General features: G+C 44.6%; 1 protein-coding gene across 1 annotated transcript; it reads left to right on the top strand.

Moving 5' to 3' along the window:
• The first annotated feature begins 13675 nt into the window (after window positions 1–13675).
• On the top strand, window positions 13676–20450 carry LOC115642077 (IgGFc-binding protein-like). Its single transcript, XM_030545462.1, has 2 exons — window positions 13676–13731; window positions 19508–20450. The coding sequence occupies exons 1-2, from the start codon at window positions 13701–13703 to the stop codon at window positions 20215–20217; spliced, it is 741 nt and encodes a 246-aa protein (XP_030401322.1). The 5' UTR covers window positions 13676–13700; the 3' UTR covers window positions 20218–20450.
• Window position 20451: the final 1 nt, after the last annotated feature.

Below are 20451 nucleotides of genomic sequence, written 5' to 3'. Positions count from 1 at the left end.
CCTGCTCTATGCCTTTCCATCGTTCCCTCTGGTTCACAAGGTCCTAATAAAACTCTGCAGGGACAGGACGCATCTAATCCTGATCACGCCAGCGTGGCCCAGACAGCAGTGGTACACCACACTGCTCAACCTGTCCCTGGACAGCCCGATTACCCTACCTCTCCTTCCAGACCTCATAACGCAGGATCACGGCAGTCTTCGCCACCCAGACCTGCAGGCCCTTCACCTCACGGCATGGCTTCTGCATGGCTGAACAGATCAGAGTTACGCTGTTCCACTCCGGTACAGCATGTTCTCCAAAGCAGCAGAAAGTCTTCCACTCGGTCTACGTACCTGGCCAAGTGGAAACGTTTCTCCTGCTGGTGTGCAACGCAGAATGTTACTCCTTCTGAGGTCTCGTTCCCCGCTGTTTTAGACTACCTCTGGTCTCTTAAGCAACAGGGCCTGGCGATATCTTCTCTGAAGGTGCACTTGGCGGCTATCTCTACATTCCATCCCGGAGAAAGTGGTCACTCCGTGTTTTCCCACCCCTTATTTACTAGATTTCTTAAGGGCCTGGAGCGCCTCTACCCCCCAGTACGCCACCCTGCCCCCACCTGGGACCTCAACTTAGTCCTTAGCAGACTTATGCATCCACCCTTTGAGCCATTGGTGACTTGCTCACTCCTATACCTGTCATGGAAGACAGTCTTCCTGGTGGCCATTACATCGGCCAGAAGGGTCTCCTAACTTCGAGCGCTTACAGTGGACCCACCGTATACTGTCCTCCGCAAGAACAAGGTACAGTTGCGACCTCATCCGGCGTTCCTCCCTAAGGTAGCATCGGCTTTCCATTCCAACCGGGACATCTTCCTCCCGGTCTTCTTTCCGAAGCCCCACTCTTCTCGACGGGAGCAAAAGTTGCACTCCTTAGATGTCTGTAGGGCGCTCGCTTTTTATATCGAGTTGACAAAGCCCTTCTGGAAATCTCCCCAGCTGTTTGTGGCAGTCGCTGAATGGATGAAAGGTCTACTCATCTCCTCCCAGAGAATCTCCTCCTGGGTAACGGCGTGCATATGCACGTGCTATGAAGTGGCTCATGTCCCCTCGGGCCATCTCACGGCGCATTCTACCAGAGCTCAGGCTTCATCAGCCGCCTTCCTGGCCCACGTGCCTATCCAGGAGATATGTCGCGCAGCGACCTGGTCATCGGTCCACACCTTTGCTTTGTGCTATGCTCTGGTTCAACAGTCTAGAGATGATGTAGCCTTTGGCTCAGTGGTTCTGCACGCTGCCACATCTCACTCCAACCCCTCCGCCTAGGTAAGGCTTGGGAATCACCTAGCTGGAATGGATATAAGCAATCACTCAAAGAAGAAAAGATGGTTCTCACCTTTGTAACTGTTGTTCTTCGAGATGTGTTGCTCATATCCATTCCAAACCCACCCTCCTTCCCCACTATCGGAGTAGCTGGCAAGAAGGAACTGAAGGGTGGCCAGGTCAGCTGGGGTATATATATATGGTGCCATAGCGGAGCCACTCCAGGGGGCGCCCAGCCGACCCGCCAAGTGTTGCTAGGGTAAAAAGTCTTCCGACGAACATGCACGCAGCTCGCGCACACCTAACTGCAATGGATATGAGCAACACATCTCAAAGAACAACAGTTACAAAGGTGAGTAACCGTCTTTTTCTCTTCTGTGATAAGCTTTAAACCTGTTTATAGGTATTAATTGAAAAGTAGCATTATCATAAGGTTTAACATCCATGTCAAAATTCTTATCCCAAAAACTTATTGAAAAAAATAACCCCAACTATGCATACAATATGATGGTGGCTAATTTAGCTACAACTAATCAGGAAAAAGATCTTGGAGTCATTGTGGATAGTTCTCCGAAGACGTAGATGCAGTGTGCAGCAGCAGTCAAAAAAGCAAACAGAGTGTTAGGAATCATTAAAAAGGGGATAGAGAATAAGACGGAGAATATCTTATTGCCCTTATATAAATCCATGGTACGCCCACATCTTGAATACTGCTTACAGATGTGGTCTCCGTAGCTCAAAAAAGATATACTGGCTCTAGAAAAGTTTCAGAGAAGGGCAACTAAAATGATTCGGGGTTTGGAACGGGTCCCGTATAAGGAGAGATTAAAAAGGCTAGGACTTCTCAGCTTGGAAAGGAGACGACTAAGGGGGGATATGATAGAGGTCTATAAAAATCATGAGTGATGTGGAGAAAATGAATAAGGAAAAGTTATTTACTTATTCCCATAATACAAGAACTAGGGGTCACCAAATGAAATTAATGGGCAGCAAGTTTAAAACAAATAAAAGGAAGTAGTTCTTCACACAGTGCACAGTGTAGAACTCCTTGTCTGAGGAGGTTATGAAGGCTAGGACTATAACAGGGTTTAAAAGAGAACTGGATAAATTCATGGAGGTTAAGTCTATAAATGGCTATTAGCCTCTATATGTCAGAGGATGGAGATGGATGGCAGGAGAGAGATCACTTGATCATTGCCTGTTAGGTTCACTCCCTCTGGGGCACCTGGCATTGGCCACTGTTGGTAGACAGGATACTGGGCTGGATGGACATTTGGTCTGACCCGGTACGGCCATTCTTATGTGCTGCAAACTTTGGTTAATACTCACATTTTATTTTAATAACCTGGTGTTGGAAGATACAGGACCCTGCCTCTGGCAGTTCCAGTTTCACACCTCTGGCAGAGGAAACTAATGCAAGGAGCTGTTAAAGCTGTTTACTCTTTAACTTAACTTAATAAACCTTGAACTGAAATAAAGTATAGGGAAACCAAACTTAGCCTAATCCCCTTAAAACTTAAAGTTTGAAAAGAAGCAAAGTACGGCCTATTAATTGTTAATAGCCATCTTAGATGGGTAGCATCGAAAGGTTGTTGAAGATGGAAACTATGAAAAGTAGATAGGTGGATAGATTGCATCCAAAATGGTGAAATGAATTGCCTTTTTATAGGGCATTGGCTGGAAATCCTTCCTCTTATGCCCAAATTTCATCCTTCCCCCACGGAAATGTTAGGATACACTTACCCCATAGGCTAGTATGTATGTGTGTATGGATGACAGGTATGTACACACTTGTGGTGTACTTGTTAAACCTGTGGGTACAACTCTGAAAAATCTCCTTTTCCATCCTTCATTGTCTATTACTTTATGTAAAGATCTCTAGACATCTGCATGGGTGTTTTATCTATTTGGGTAACAAATACAGGTCATCTTTACTTTTCTGGGTAAAGGGTCCCAGTATAGATATGCTAACTTTGGCTTAGCTTAACATACAGGGTTTTGGCCTGTAAGTCACTTGCATTACAGTCAAACTTATTTTTTATGTAAATCTATAAACCTATTACATCAAATACTCAAGTTTATAAGAAAAGATATATCTATGCAAGCAAGCATATTAATCCTTAGGGCTACATGACCCCCTTTGATGGGGTGGTTTGTACCAGTGAACACTGTCACATAGATAGGATTTAGTATCTCTCAGGACAATTTTAAAGCCATTTCATACATGGGCAGATTTTGGTATGTATCTGGAATGGGCACCATGTATATGTATTTATCTTCCTCACCAAAACCTAGACAAACAGCTAGACAAATAGCTGTTTGTCTAGGTTTTGTCTTGGGTTTGTTGGATTTATACTGCAGGCAACCTAAAATAAGGAAATTCATTCCAATTGCAATTCCTTGGATAATCACCCATTCTTTTAATTCAAAATTTTCCATGGGAGTTGTTACAGGTTTATTACTTTCATTTATTAATTGGATAATAATTTGTTGGGCTTTGTCTATATAGTTAGTGATTGGATGAGGTGAGTTGCCTTACGAGCCATTAATGATTTTAGCTGTAACCCTAGTGGAGGACTATAGGCCAGAAAGGTGGGTCTGCTTTGGCTAATTAAATCCTGATAGGCGGGCTTGGATTGAATAATGGTGATGTTCTCAAAAGTGGGAATAGGGTAAATAGCTTGATTTCCTATTAAAGTGGGCTGCTTTGGGGTAAAACAGAAATTTGGCTCTGTGACACGACACTCCAAGGGACCATATTGGTAACTGTTTTGGTTGATAACCATGCAAAATTGGTTACTTCCAGCATAGGTTACCCTCTCCATCGGAGTCTTCCACTTGGTCAGCCTCACCAGGCATGATGATGATGAATTCTGTATTTTCTCTCCCTGTAGTCCACACAAAACAGTGTCTGTTTCAAACACATTACACCTACAGATACACCGAGGCCCTTTCTCGAAACAACAGGCCATCGGTGGCACTTTCCAGGTCCGAGCTGGAGTGTGATAGACCACCAGGGGAGGTGCATTAACTCATTCCCTGTAGATGTCATCGTCGAGGTGATCTATAGAATGGATAGCAGCCAATTGCCTGTACACATCCTTGTCTGGGTCAAACCCTGGCAACGAGACCATGAATGAGACATACAAGGATCATGTCATCACAAAATCTTTTGAAAAAGAACAACTGTCTCTGTTGGGGTGAGGTGTCACAGATCCTATTTCTCTCATAGCCTGAACTGACAAATGCTGGCATGATTCCAAACAACTGGATCTTTCCTTTTTCAGCTTTTGAAAACATTTAGGACAGTACCAACTTAACAGTTGCTCATTTTTAATTAAGTCAGGAACTTTTCCTAATCTTAAGGATCGTAATGCATCAGTAATTGTACTTACGATATATTCTCCATATGCAGAGCATACAATTTCTTTCCCCAGATGTTGATCCCTCTGCTGATCATTGTTTAAAGCAATTAACTGATTAATTTTCTGTTGAGTCTCATTAAACAGTTGGGTTATGTCATGCATATTATAAACAGTAAATCGCTTTTCCTGTGCCAATCCCTTTATTCCCTGTAATTTTGGATTGACTGCCCGATTGGCTTCCTCTTTTAACACATAATCTATATGCTTGCGGATTTTTCAAATATCCGCTTGATTCCAAACTGACATTCCTGAACCAAATAGTCCTGTTAGGGATCCTATATCTCCAAGGAGATTCAAGCTATGCTTTCTCCTAGGAGTATGTGATTTAGGGATTTCATTATCCACGCCCAACAGAACAATATCTCACACTTGTTGCTGATAGGCTACAATTCTATCCACAAGTTGTACTGAGAAAAAGGAAGCCACTTTAGCATGCTGACATTAGCTAAATTCTCCTAAATACCAATTGGACAAATTTTGCACTACAGAAATATGCATAAACCAAACTTAATTAATCATTTCCCCTATTATGGGCATTGTGGTGAGACCACTAGCAGGTCCTGGGTTTAACATTGGACAACTTACATCATTTGGTATTGAATCATCATAATCATAGTTAATAATTGGGTCCTGAACCTTAAGTTCAAATGTCATATTCTGTACATATCTTCTGCTTCCTGTTTTGGTTTGAAAGGTAGCTATAATGAGTACCTCATATCGCCCTTGGTCTTCATATTCAAGCTTATATAAGGTTAAACTCCCCCCCTTATCAAATTATTACAACTAGCTTTGTCTTTCCAAGTTCTATAAGGTATACCATGTTTCAGGCAAGCTAAATTTGTTGTTGAGAATGTGTAGGTTTTACATCCTCCCCACTTCGAATTTTCATCTAATCTTTTCCAGTCACTAGAGGGCAACGAAGTTACTCCCACCAATTGATATTCAAAAGTAACATCTTCTCCTCTAATTCCTTAACCTGTTGAATCGGGTTGTAGATAAGTTCTGGGTTGAGCATAATAGTTTGTTCCTTTTTTGTCAGTATGTTCTGTTGCTTGTGCTCAGGCAATTGAGCATGACTGGGTCGTCTGGTTTCTTGGAGTTGTAATAGTTCAGTCCCAAATTCAGGATTTTGGCTCAGTCCTACCGTTAGAGCAATGATAAGGGTGTAATAAGTAAGAAATAGCAATGTCAATTTTGTGGTTGCAATCTGCTGGGCTCCAGTTGTCGCGATTTCATCTGATGTTGTTCGCTTAAGTCCTGAGACAGAAGTTCTCCTGCGACCTGGAGGATCAATACAGCTTTAACTGGTTAGCACGGTAAAATTTGTCATTATTACGCTTTCCTCCTGTTATTTTAATTTTATATACTGCTGAACCAAGTTTATTGATGATTCGGAAAGGTCCAATCCATCGGTTACACAGCCCATGTTTTAGTGACATATGATAACAACATTACCTGGTCTCCTACCTCCCGAGTATTCTCTCTGTTTTTTGTCAAAGTAAGCCTTTGCCTTACGTCTGGATTTTCCCAATTTGGCAGCTACTGCAAGTGGATTTGATTTAAATGTTTTTGCAGATTTTTAGGTAGGTATCCATTTTTATTCCTTCTAATTAAGTGCTACTAGTGTGCCAAATTAAATGTTCTGGTAATTGCATTGTTCTGCCTGTCATCACTTCAAAAGGTGTTTTATCAGTTGATGCATCAGGTGTCGCCCTCAATGCCATTAAAATTAGGGGCATGAGAGTGTCCCAGTTACATTCATTGGCAGCAACCAGTTTCTTCAACATCACTTTTATAGTCCAACTGGTTTGTTCCATCATCCCAGATGACTGTGGTCTGTATGGAATGTGTAGTCTCTGTGGGACTTCCATTAATTTAAGATAGTCCCTAAAGAACTGTCCCATGAAATGTGATCCCTGGTCCGATTTTTCCTTTGCAGGGATCCTCCAGCGAGAGAAGACTTGCTCTACTAGGACCCTGGTGGTGGCTTTTGTAGTATTGGCTTTAAGAGGAAATGCCTCTACCTATTTTGAGAAAGGATCAACAATCACCAATAGGTATTGCTTACCTCTTTGAGTCCTTGGCAAAGGACCTACAAAGTCAATCTGCAAAGCCATCCAAGGACTTTCATACACCTGGGATTTTAGTGGCATATTTCTTTTGGATGGAGTTGGATTAGCTTGGGCACATGCCAGACAATTTTCACAATATTGTTGCACATCCATCCGAAGAAGTGGCCACCATCCTACAGATGCAAGATATTGGACAATTTTGTCCACTCCCTGGTGTCCTACTGTAGGAGAGTCATGGACCATGTACATTGTTTCCCTCTGTAGGTGAGCTGGAACTACCCACACAGGGAAAGGACCTCCTGTGTACATGAGAACTCCATCTACTACCTGTAACTGCTGCTCATGTCTTTTGTTAATGACCCTTCTTTTCCTGTTTTGGAAAACTCTAGGATTCCTCTTACTATATCCGTATTCAATTTTTGCATGTCTTTTAAATCTGATATATCGGGTTGTACCAATTTAGTTGCAGCTACAGGACATTTAGGACTAAGGGTAGTAACAGAATACTCCTGATCTTTTCCTTTCCAAAACTGTTCTGGTTGGGCTCCTTCTTGGGCCAATTTATCAGCCTTCTCATTTTCTATAGCATAAGGGTCTAATTTCCAGTGAGCTTTTACTTTTTTTCACTTTAATTGGCCACCATGGAACAGTAATTATTACTGCTAACGAATGGATATATTTCATTAGCGATGCATACCTAATAGGTGTGCCATCAGAAGATGTAAACCCATTTGTTTCCCAACATGGTAGAAACTCTGTGAGAGAATTGAATACCCATGCAGAGTCTGAAAACACACAGATATTTTGGTAAGTCATGATGATGGAGAACTTCATGCAGTACTCTAACACACAAGCCACTGCAGCTAATTCAGCATATTGAGCCGAATGTGGAATGCATGAATATGCCTTCTCCCAAGGCTCTCCTTTCCCCTCAGGAGGAGCTGTATAGATTCTGAACCCAGTATATGGTTTGCCTTGATGGTAATAACTAGAACCATCAACAAAGAAATGATACCTATTAACGGAAACTGTCTCCTGGATCAAAGGTTGGAAAAGCTCTTGTTTTTCCTCCCCTCTTAGATCCAACTGACCAAAATTGGGACACACGTGTGGCTCTCCTTGATACAACAGAGCAATTGGTAACAAGGATGGTGTCCTAATAGGTTTGATTGCAATATATTTTCCTTGCAGTAATAATGGCCAGTAGGCTAGGCGAGCATTTGAGACTTGCCCATCTTTTACCCTATTGGACAGTAAAAACTGAAGGGGAGTGTGCGATGAGTGTAATATGATCGGGCTGAGGCCAATTAGAAAAGCAAAGTGTTGTATGGCCCAACTGGTTGCCAATAGATACTTTTCGCAATTGTCATATTTAAGTTCAATTGATGACATTAAACATGAGGCATAGGCCACAGACCCGATTTTCTCATACCTTTCTTGTGAGGCCATAGCTGCTAATGCATTAACACTCACCGCTACCTCAAGATGATAGGGTATTTCAGGACTTGGAGTGATCAACACCGGAGCCTTGACAATGGCCTCTTTTAGCGGGATACTGCTTCCTTGTGTTTCTTAGACCATTTCCATTGGACACCTTTCTTTACTAGTTGGTACAAGAGACCTGCAATAGAAGCAAAATTGGGGATGAAATCCCTGTGGTACCCAGCTAAACCTAAAAAGGATCTTAAAGCAGTTGGGTCCTGTGGCAAAGGCAATGGTTGGATTGCATCTACTTTCTGTTGTGCCAGGGTTCTACCCCACTTTGTCAGGGTGAGGCCCAAGAAAGAGACACAGTTGGCCATTAGCTGGGCCGTGGCTGGATTGCACTCTAACCCTGCTTCCTTTAGAATCTGCAGGAGCTCGTCAAGTTTTCTAAATGCTCCTTTTTCGTCTGTTCTGCTAAACACGGGTCATCTACATATTGAAATAGAACATTTGGTTTAGAAAATTGCCACAGTACCCACCTCATTGGTGCATGGAATAAAGCTGGAAAATTTTTATACTCCTGGGGTAAATGATTCCAAGAATATTGCACTCCCTGGAAACTAAATGCCAAAAGGTCCTGTGAAATGTGGGCCAATGGCAATGTCCAAAAGCTGTTACTGATGTCTAATACAGTAAACCCTAAAACCTCTGGATCAAAGGATGTGATTAGATCTGGCATTTTGGCCACAGTGGGGGCACAAGTGGGTGTGACCTGATTCAGGCGTCTGTAATCTACTGTGAGACACCATGAACTATCTGGTTTCTTTACAGGCCAAATAGGGGAATTAGCAGTAGAAGTACATCTGCATAGTACTCCCTGTATCAGTAAAGACTTGATAGTCTCTTCTATGCACAGATTTGCTTGTTCTGGGTAAGGATACTGTCTTTGGGCTGAAATCTCTCCTCCTTCCACAACAATAGTGACTGCCATGCAACCACAATCATGTTTGTGTTTACCAAAGGCATCTGCATGCTTGCAAAGTAATGCCTGTAACTCAGATTGGTCTGCATGCTTAGCCACTATTTTGTTCGAATTATACCCCTCAGGTCAGAGTCCTCCACTGGAGATACCATGCCACACTCAGGTATGAATACTGGAGAGTCATCCCTTGCCTGTTCTACAGAAAGACACAATAATTTGTTACACAAATCAAGAACACATTCCTCTTTATATAAGAAATCAGTGTAAAGGGCCCATGAAATTCTTGGGGTCTAGGCAATGTTGATTGCCCAAATGCCAATAAATGTCCACCCAAAGGGACTGGATCTTCTACTCTATATGGTCCTAATGTAATATTGGGTGGAGGAGCAGGAATTCTATTCCTTGGTTGTTGTAGCTTTCTCTGTTGTAATTTAGAGATTACTACATCACATGCACTAGCTACTAGTGTCACTTGTGACACTGCATCTTCTAATCCCTGAACAATGACAGTTTCTATAGGCACTGCCTCTTCACTATCAGGGCCTGGCACTAACAAAGGAGAGGATTTTTTCCTCTCCCTTGGCTTTGTTCATTTCCTCTTTTGTATCACTAGCCTCCTTTTCTATGACACTCACCTCTGCCTCCTGTGGTGTCACCTTAGGACTTCCATTTCCTATTGGCAGACTGCTGGTAGCTTCTGCATTGCCAACTTCCTCTTCTGACTCTCCTCGTGGGTCTTCAGATTCCATCTCCAACTCCACTTCTAAAGGTGCTTTACCAGCCTGAGCAAAGTTTTCTAAAGCCAGACTGCGACCAGCTCCAACAGACTCTACTTTTGCCCTTGCTCCACTCTTAACATGAAATAGAGAACTCATTTCAATTCTACAGCTTTACTAGCTTATTCAATAAACTAGACTAAATACTCGTTTGCTTTACTCTGAAACTGAAGGCATCCCTTCGCAGAAACAACAGGAAATAACACCCTAATCAGTTTTTTTACACTTTGTTCAATAACTCCCAAGTCAATAAAAATGGAGGGATGGGGGTATGTTCTCCTTCTTCCCTTGATGGCTTGTAGCAAATTGAGAGGTCTTTTCCCTCTGTTGGGACCTGCCGAATACTGGAGAATACCGAGGCAGACAGATCAGAGGTGCAGTTCAGGGGAGTTAAGGGAACTGAGATAAGGTATCTTTGAACTGTTCAAGTTCTGACTTATTGCGGCCTTTCTGGCAGCGATTAATACCTTGCTTTGTCAGCTCCCCCACCACCACTAGTGTGGGTCATCGGATCCAATGCTACTGCTAATATCTTATTGGTACCATTCGTTATAACTTCAACCTTTACAAAACCCCTTAAACAAGTGTATCACTTTAAATAATATTAATTCAGTCAATAACTTATTACTTTATAATATTTAATTTTATCTTGCAGTATTATATTCAAACTCTTAAACTTAAACTTCTAAGTCAAAACCACAAATACTTATAAGGCAAAACCACAAAAAACTGGAAATACTGGGACTGCCGCCAAGCCGCAGTCACAGGAAATTAGGTTTCTGCTTTTCTTAAGAGAGAGAGGGTGAGACACATAATTTGCAAGTCTCTGTAATTTTTAACCATTTACTTATGCCTCAAGTGAGATTTCTTAAGTGTATAAGGATGCCTGGAATCCCTGAAAATTCCTGTCGCACACTTCTCAAAACACCTGGCTGGCTTGCCAGTCTGTAGCCTGATTTGGGGAGTGTTAGTGGTGTTGATTTAATTTATCAACATAATTTATTTTTAGTTAATTTTATTTAATTAATAATATTAATAATACTTATTATGGATATTAATTAATATGGGTTTAGGCTCGCCAATTTGTTTGATCAGAAGATAAAAGTTTGTCCTGAATCAGGCTTCACAGAGTTTATAAAAGGACCTTTGGGGGTATGATAGGAAGCTCACACTGAGACAGATATAGTCATAAAGACTTTTTATTAAAATCCATGAAATAGTAAGTAAATGATAAAATAGTTAGAATTACAGAGTTATAATTGTATTACTGTTATTCAAGAGATACATTTGATAATACATATGATAATACAATATTATGTACTGCAAACTTTGGTTAATACTCAAAATCTGTTTTAATAACCTGATGTTGGAAGATACAGGACCTCGCCTCTGGCAGTTCTGGTTTCACACCTTTGGCAGAGGAAACTAATGCAAAGAGCTGTTAAAGCTGCTTACTCTTTAACTTAACTTAATAAACCTTAAACTGAAATAAAGCATAAGGAAACCAAGCTTAGCCTAATCCCCTTAAAACTTAAAGTTTGAAAAGAAACAAAATACGGCCTATTAATAGTTAATAGGGTAGAATATTCGTAGATGGGTAGCATCGATACGTTGTTGAAGATGGAGACATTGAAGAGTAGATAGGTGGATAGATTGCATCCAAAATGGTGAAATGAATTGCCTTTTTATAGGGCATTGGCTGGAAATCCTTCCTCTTATGCCCAAAATTCATCCTTCCCCACGGAAATGTTAGGATACACTTACCCCATAGGCTAGTATGTATGTGCATATGGATTACAGGTATGTACGCACTTGTGGTGTACTTGTTAAGTCTGTGAGTACAACTTTGAAAAATCCCCTTTGCCATCCTTCATTGTCTATTACTTTATGTAAAGATCTCTAGACATCTGCATGGATGTTTTATCCATGTGGGTAACAAATATAGGTCCTCTCTACTTTTCTGGGTAAAGGGTCCCAATATAGATATGCTAACTTTGCCTTAGCTTAACATACAGGGGTGTGGCCTGTAGGTCGCTTGCATTACACTCAAACTTATTTTTAATAGAAAACTATAAACGTATTACATCAAATTCTCAAGTTTATAAGAAAAGATATATCTATGCAAGCAAACACATTAATCCTTAGGGCTACAGCGCATAGCCAACTTGTGGAACTCTTTGCCTGAGGAGGTTATGAAGGCTAGGACTATAACAGGGTTTAAAAGAGAACTGGATAAATTCATGGAGGTTAAGTCCATTAATGGCTATTAGCCAGGATGGGTAAGGCATGGTGTCCCTAGCCTCTGTTTGTCAGAGGGTGGAGATGGATGGCAGGAGAGAGATCACTTGATCATTACCTGTTAGGTTCATTCCTTCTGGGGCACCTGGCATTGGCCACTGTCGGTAGACAGGATACTTTGGTCTGACCCAGTAAGGCCATTCTTATGTTCTTAACATTAATACCTAAAATCTCAGGTGTGCGTTTACAAGTATCTTTATGTTATCACACCATCTGTTCTGATATTCTAGTTTGAGGTTAGTTTGTTCATTACCCAGGCTGTCCTTTGACTCTCTCCCATGTAATCAGTCACTGGCTTTTCTTTCCTTCCAGTGTGTCCCTCTGTGTGGGCTCTTAATTTAATCACGTTTCTGGAATTTTGGTCCCTCAAAGTCTGGCAAGATAGGTATTCAGGGGGATCCTGTGCATTGGTTGGCTCTTTGGGGAGTGGTCTCCGAACCCCAGGACTATACACATGCAGAAAATCCTTTTGCGGTTCTCCTGTGTTTCCTCCTCCCAGCACTGAGACTTCCTCTACCCCCTAGAGGGCTATGATCTGTGCTCTCTAGGCTAGGTGTATTTACCCTTCGATCAGATTCACCTTCTCCCAGCACATTTCCCATAACTACTCCCTGTCTGTCACCAGCTTAGGGGAAAACACTCCCTTCTCTGTCAGTTGGGTCATTTGTATTCTGACAAACTACCACCTGGCAATTTCCTGATCTCATCTCCTCTGTTATCACAGGCATTGGAGCTGCATCTTGATTTAAAGAGACACAGTTACTTTCCAAAAACTTATCAGAAATAGCATCCTGAAAAACTGGAATCTGGCTTCAGGTACTCTTCGCCACCCCTTGCTCTGTCCCTGAGAAGTCAGCTGTGTGACTGCTCCTCTACAGGACGTCACTTACACAGTTCTCTCTCAAAACCTGGGTCACAGGCTGAGTGCCTGGGTGCACAGATGCTGACCCAGCCATTCTCTTAGTGTTGTGAGTGACTAGTGAGGAGACATTCCTATACTCCATTATTCCTTCCTCAGTTCCCTCTTCTGGGCCCCCTCCTAAGACACATTCCACTGTGGGTCATCAGCAGGGATTGTACCTAGAATCTTCTGCACTAAAAGCCTGAGCCTTGTACCCCTTTAGCTAAGAGATATGCTGCATAAGGTCTCTCTGATTCCCTGTTGCCCTGTGAGAGCACCCAGCACACTGCAGGGGTTACAGAAGATAATAAATAATAAAGGTCCCATCCCCTTAGTGGGATCAGTTACTGACTCCAGTGAGGGGAACTTGGCCCAAAGACTCTGTTTCCAGACACCGGAGATAAGGGTATTAAAGAGGAAGATGATGTGACTGAGTGTGTGTCAGTTTTGCTTTTGGTCTTGTTTCTGGTTAATAAGGAAGCTGCAAGGGTCAGAATCCCAGAGCTTGTCTTCTGAGCAGCCATGGGACGCCGAGGCTTCACATTTCCTCCAAGTAAGTAGAACCGAGTTAGTGATGACAGAGCCATGATGTATGGGAGAGTGTGGCAGGCAAGCTGCTATCCTCTGAATAGCTGGGAGTGGCCAGCTGGCAACTTACTGGAGATGCCAGGGAGGGGAAGTTAGAAGGATTCTGTCCTCAGGTACTTTGGAGGTTCCCTGGCCTATCAGGGTACATCTGCACAGCCTGTGGCAGGAACCCTACAAGCCCAGCTTGACAGACTCAAGCTTGTGATACTATGATAAAAAGAGCTGTGTAGACAGCACTTTTAAGTTGTGGTTTGGACAAGCTGAGGCCCATCCCCCTCCCTAGACCCTGACCTCCCATCCAAGCCACAACTTAGACACTCTGTGTACACAGCTACTTTTAGCACAGTCGCATGAGCCTGAGTCTGTTGACCTGGGTTCTGAGCCTTGCTGCTGCAGTCTGCTGCGCGGTGTAGATGGACATTCTGTTACCTGTTCGGTTTCACGGGAGGGCAGAAAGCAGCTGCAGCACCAACTGTTGGCCAGAGATTAGCAAGATACATTCTCTCCTGCAAACTTACGGTACATCTTGCCCCTCTCTACGGTGTGTGTTTGCTTCTTTGCTTAGCACTGGGCATGCTGACCCATGAGGAACAGATGGGAGAAGGTTCTATCTGACCGAACCCAATAGTTAAGAGGAAGGAGATTTCCTGGCTCCTTGCACGGCAGCAAACCAAATACCTTGAGCAAGAGAACAAAGGGGAAAGGTGACAGGTGGCTGGGTTTAGAGCTGAGCTTTCAGAGACACTGGAAACACACCTGCAAGTAAAGGAACAGAGCCGGCGAGAGAGAGCCAAGGTGGTTTGTTCCTACAGCAGCCTGGCTCATGGCAGCCCTGGCATTGGTCAGCATGGACCATGTCCTAACCTGTGCCTCTCTATGCTAAAGGACTGTCAGATTCCAGGGGCCAGGTGGCTAATACATTCTTACCTTGTTTTGAAAAGGCTGCCTGGCATTACTGCAAATACTCACTGAGAGCATTGTTCCCTGAAGGAGTAAATAGCAAACCTCCCACTGGAGTTTGACTCTGCTGGACCTACTACAGGGAGCCATGGAAAATGAGAGGAGTTGCTGGCACCCAAAGGCCTAGTTTTGGAGGCCACGGGTCTGCCCCTGTGGAACTGTGTAGCTCCTTGGGGCCCAGCATGCTACAGGGATCTCTCCAAAGGGACTGGTTACAGGCTGCCACATAGACCTGTGAATCCATGACACCCTGTCCCAGGGCATTGAGAAACCACTCCCAGCCTCCCAGATGCCTCCTACAGAGCATCAAAGGATGAGATTAGAATAGAAAAATTCTGTGCCTAGCTTCCATTTTCCCCACATCGATGAGGTCCAGTGCCCTGATCGTAATCCTGATCTCCTAAATTCCAGGATAAATCCAGGGTAACTCCAATCAAAGTAAACCAATGGAGTCATTCCAAATTTACACCAGTGTAACTGAGATTAATGTCAGATTCATACACAGGTGCTTAGATTCCTTTATTTAGTAATATCGCCCTGTGTAGTTTATTGCCATATCTTAGATTTTAAACAAGTTTTGTTCATCTTCTCTCAAGTTTTTTTCCTCCTTGGACTGTTCTGGTTTCTACCACCAGCAAGCACCCAGAGGACAAACACAATTGGTAAGTGAAACATAATGCCTTGTGTAACGTTTCTGTGCCCATAATAAGTGAGTCCCATATAGAGTGTCTGCAATGAAGCTGGTATTGGCTTGGCAGCTCTCAGCAGCATTATCTGGACTCTAATGTGGGGGTTCAGTGTATCGGGTCACTAGGAGCAGCGGAATGCCCAAAGGGGTGGGTACAGCTCAGGTTCTAAACAGGCCCTGAAGAGAAAACCCAGAACTTTGAGAAGAGGAAAGACTGGGTGTCAGGGATAATTCCTCCTTCTCTGTGTTTGTTTAGTCATTCACTCCCTCTTTCTCCCTCTGTTACTCCTTAGGGTGTTCTAGTTTTAGTCTGCTCACACTCTATCGCATGGTGGACAAGAACCTCTTTCTGCTGCCATGTCCCACTGAGAGGTCTTTTAATAGTGTCACTAGGCCATACTGAAAAGCCAGAGGTGGGCCCAGAAAGCAATAGCTGGAGACTTCCTCTACTGGACTGCAGTACCTGGAGATCTGTCAGAAAGGAGAGAGGGAGAATCAAGTAGCAGTAACTCTGGGTCTGTCCTTTTGGCAGCTTCCCCTTTAAGAAGCTGTTAGCATTACAGAATTGCAAATGAAAATGGAGATCATGATCAATTTAATGTAGAAACTAGAAGCACTGGGAAATCCTACAAATGGAGCTAAATCTTGAGAGGCATTGTGGACTGGCAGCCAGTGCCGGCCCTAGATCAAATGGTATGTGCCCTTCCCCCCCGCATTTGTTAAACATTTAAATACCTTATTTTGTATTGAATTTGTAGCCATTTCATGACTTTGATGCATGATTTATCCCTGTCTCATAAGACTGACTGGTGATACTAGGGTTGCCAGGAGTCTGGTTTTTGAACCGGAACGCCCAGTTGAAAAGGTTCCCTGGCGGCTCCGGACAGCATTACTGACTGGGCCTTGAAAAGTCTGGCGGTGACGTAGTGGGGTTAAAGCAGGCTCCCTGCCTGCCCTGGCTCTGTGCAGCTCCCAGGAAACAGCCGGCATGTCCGTCCCTTAGGCGCAGCAGTGATCAATGAAGCTCCGAGTGCTGCCACCACTCCCAGCCCCAGCTCTGCAGCTCCCATTGGCCAGGAACTGTAGCTGATGAGAGGTGTGGAGGTGGCGGCTGCAGGTGCAGGCTGCGCACACTGCGCAGAGCCACCTGGCTGAATCTCCACCCAGGACCGCCCAGAGAATTCCAGGGGCCTGGGGCCGTCGGCGGCAGGCGGCTCCGGTGGACCTCCTGCTGTCGTGCCTGCAGAGGGTCTGCTGGTCCCGCGGCTCTGGTGGAGCATCCGCAGGCATGCCTGCGGGAGGTCTACCAGAGCCTCGGGACCGGCAAGCGGCAGGACGCCCCCTGCACGGTGAAATGTCTAGAGCTGGCCCTGTTTGGCGGTGGGGCGTCCCCGCCGCGGGTCTTCGGGGCACTTTGGCAGTGGGTCCCAGAACGGAAGGGCCCCCCGCCACCAAATTACCGCCGAAGACCGGGTTGCACTTCAGCGGCAGGTCCTGCTTTGGCGGTAATTCACTGGTGGGGGGTCCTTCCGTCCTGGAGCGGAAGGACCCCCCCACCGGCAAAGACCGGGAGCGGAAGAAGCTCCAGGGCCCGGCCCCGCAAGAGTTTTCCGGGCCCCCTGGAGCAAGTGAAGGACCCCGCTCCAGGGGCCCCAAAAGACTCGTGGGGGCCCCTGTGGAGCCTGGGGCCTGGGGCAAATTGTCCCTCTTGCCCCCACCCCCCGGGCGGCCCTGTCTCCGCCTATAGGCTGAATATGCCGGCCACTTCCAGGAACAGTGCGGAGCCAGGGCCGGCAGTGAGCCTGCCTTAGCCCCACTGGACCACTGACCGGGAGGTGCCTGAGGTACACTGCCCAGCTAGAGCCCCCACCATCCACACCCCCACCCTGCCCCAAGATGGAACCCCCTCCTTCACCCAAACTCCCTCCCCCAGCCCGCATCCCCTTCCGCACCCCAATACCCTGCCCCAACCCTGTGCTTTCTTCTGCACTCCAAAACCTTTGGTCCCAGCAAAGAGCCCATTCCTGCATCCCAACCCCCTCATCCCCAGCCCTATCTTAGAGCCATGAGGGCAGGGGACTGGACTCGATGATCTCTCGAGGTCCCTTCCAGTCCTAGAGTCTATGAGTCTATGAGCCCACATCCCCAGCCAGAGCGCTCACCCCCTCCCACACCCCAATCCCCTGCCTGAGCCCAGTGAAAGTGAGTGAGGGTAGTGGAGAGTGAGTGCCTGAGGGAGGGGCGCTAGAGTCAGTGGAGGCAGGGTCTTGGGAAAGGGCAGGGCTTGGGGAAGGGGCAGGGCCCAGGTGTTCAGTTTTGTGCAGTTAGAAAGTTTCCAACCCTAGGTGATGCCCTAATCTGTGTGTACTCGCGAGGGCACGGCTGACAAGCTTCTAGGAGGCTGGAGGAAAATGTAGTTCTCAGAAAATCTGGATGGTTCCATGAGATCCTATAAAAGTCCAGAACATTCTAGGAGGCTAGTGAAAAATGAATCCACATGCAGAATACTTGAAACATTTTACTGCAAACATTCTCTTTTCCCTTTTGTCGCTAACAATAACAGCACTCTGATCTCAGCGCCCCGCAAGCCTGGCACCCCAGGTGGTTGCCTGGGTCACCTGCCCCTAAATCCAGCCCTGCCGCCAGCTCCCATTGAGCTTAGGAATGATGGGCCTGATTCTCATCTCACATACATCAGTGTAAATCAGGAGAAATGCACTGAAATCTGTGGTGGTCATATGGTGTAAGGGACAGGAGAAGGAGGCCCAGCATTTCACAATATCTCCCCTCACTGATCAAATTAAAAGGCCTGAAGCTAGACAAGCCAGATTCTCAGCTAGTGAAAATTTGAGAAGCTGTATTACATTTGGCCTTAATGTTGTTTCCACTCTGTGCCGAGAGAGAGCTCTGGGAGTGGGGATAAAATGTTTATTGGGAGACATGATGTTTCTGGATCTCTCTATAAGTGGGTTGTCAGCTGGGGGTAATGTGCAGAATCCTCATCTGTTGTAAATCAGCAAAGGTCTGTTGTAGTCAGTGGTGCTACCCTGATATACACTAGCTGAGGATCTGGCCCTATATAACTAAGGAAACTTATTACATGAAAGTTTTATTTAACTTTTTAAATTGTTATTTTATCTGTTTCTTATGTGTGTTTAATAAAAGGTTCTCTCTCTCTCTCTCTCTCTCTCTCTCTCTCTCTCTCTCTCTCTCTCTCTCTCTGTATATATATATTTAATGGTGGTGGTTGCAACAGTGATAACTTGGCACAATACCCCAAACCACCTTTAGGTGTTTAGTGTTGTAAAAGTACAAAAGGGTTTTATCATCACCATAGCCCAATAGACCCAAGGCAAATTCCCTTATCAACACACCAGACAAAGGTTCTATTCCCAACCGTGGGAAGGGTTGTAGGATTTAACGGTTAGAGCACAAGAGACTGAGAGTCAGGAAACCTGAGTTCTATTCTTAGTTCTACTGCTGATTTGTGGGTTACTTTGAGCAATCTCCTAACCCTTTCTGTGCCTTAGTTTCTCCCTCAGTGCAATGGGGACAGTAATATTGACCCATCTCCTGGTGGAACTGAGATTTATTTAATGTCTGTCTGTAAAGTGTTTTGAGCTTAGACAGGCGGTGCTAGGAACGGGCAAACAATTATTCTTACAGCTGAGCCCAAATCATTAAGTGAACATCTGGATCTGAAGTTTTTCTGTGTTTCCATGAGTGTTTGGATCCAGGATTCTGGTTCTGAACCATTATAGAGATCAGGGACAATCATGGAGTTCTTATCCAGATTGGAACATTCCCCGAAGTTGTGTTTGGTTTCAAGGTCTCTGTTGGGTTCTAAGCTGTCTAAGTTGTGCTTTGTCATTATTTGAAATAATGTTTACTATTAATAAAAATTATTTTCATTTAGATTAAAAAATATAATGTGGAAAATTTCTAGCTTCATTAAGATTTTCAAGCTCCTTTTCTTTTTTACTGGGCCTTATTTTTTGGCCTGAACAAAGTTGATCCAGTCCCTTTTACTCTATCCACCTCTTGACAGTATCTCTCTTCACCTCCAACATTTTATTGCTATTTTTCCTTGCAGGCACATGTCAGACTGAGACTCTGGGAAGAGAATTCATCACCTCCTACATGGAGGACTGTGGGAACCCTAGTCAATTTGAAATGCAAATTAGTGGCTACTTTGCCTTCACTTCAGTGTCTGTTTCCATCTCCAATTACACAGGCGACGGGGCAAGATTTGAGAAGAAGATTATGGTAAATCAGGGAGAGATGGTGCGGGTCAGGTTACCAGAGTCAGTGGGAATTAGGAGCTCTACCAAGTTCTCCAAGGTGGTCCTAGTCAAGGCTGATAAAGATATCTCAGTAGTGTCTGTCAGCAACAAACATGTGAGTCCTGAGACCACTGTGCTGTATCCTGTCTCCAGCTTGGGAAATGAACACTACATAGTGACTCCCTCTACCCAATCCTTAGATAGTTACCCAGAGTTCTCTGTTATGACTTACCAAGAGCCCAATTCCATGAAGATCCACATGAAAGGCAACTTACGTTACGAAACAGGAGTCTACTCCACTGGCAACACACTGGAAATTATACTCCTCGCTTTCCAAGGCTACCAGTTTCAAGGCATAGGAGATCTATCTGGCACCAGGATTGTTTCAGAAAAGCCAGTGGCTGTCTTGGTTGGCCAGGGGTGTTTTTGTAATAACACAAAATGCAACCATGTCTTTGAGCAGCTCCTACCAGTTTGCAGCTGGGGTAGAACATACATCATTCCTCCCTTACCCTGGTAGAAAGTAGATGAAATAGTCTATATCACTGCTTCCCAGAGCACAACTGTGTTGTACCAACTAGGGGAACAGCCAGAGACCGTTACTCTAGCAGGAGGCAGTGTACTCCAGCATCCTGTTAAGCCCTGGATCCCAATCTACATCTCTGCTAATGTGAGCATCCAAGTGGTGTTCTACAGCATGGGCTCAGCTGTCCCTAATTCCTCCCACGCCTTCCTGATGAATGTTCCAGATGTT

The sequence above is a fragment of the Gopherus evgoodei genome, unplaced genomic scaffold, assembly GCF_007399415.2.
Source record: "Gopherus evgoodei ecotype Sinaloan lineage unplaced genomic scaffold, rGopEvg1_v1.p scaffold_37_arrow_ctg1, whole genome shotgun sequence".
NCBI lineage: Eukaryota > Metazoa > Chordata > Testudines > Testudinidae > Gopherus > Gopherus evgoodei.
This window is presented reverse-complemented; position numbering and strand designations above follow the sequence as displayed.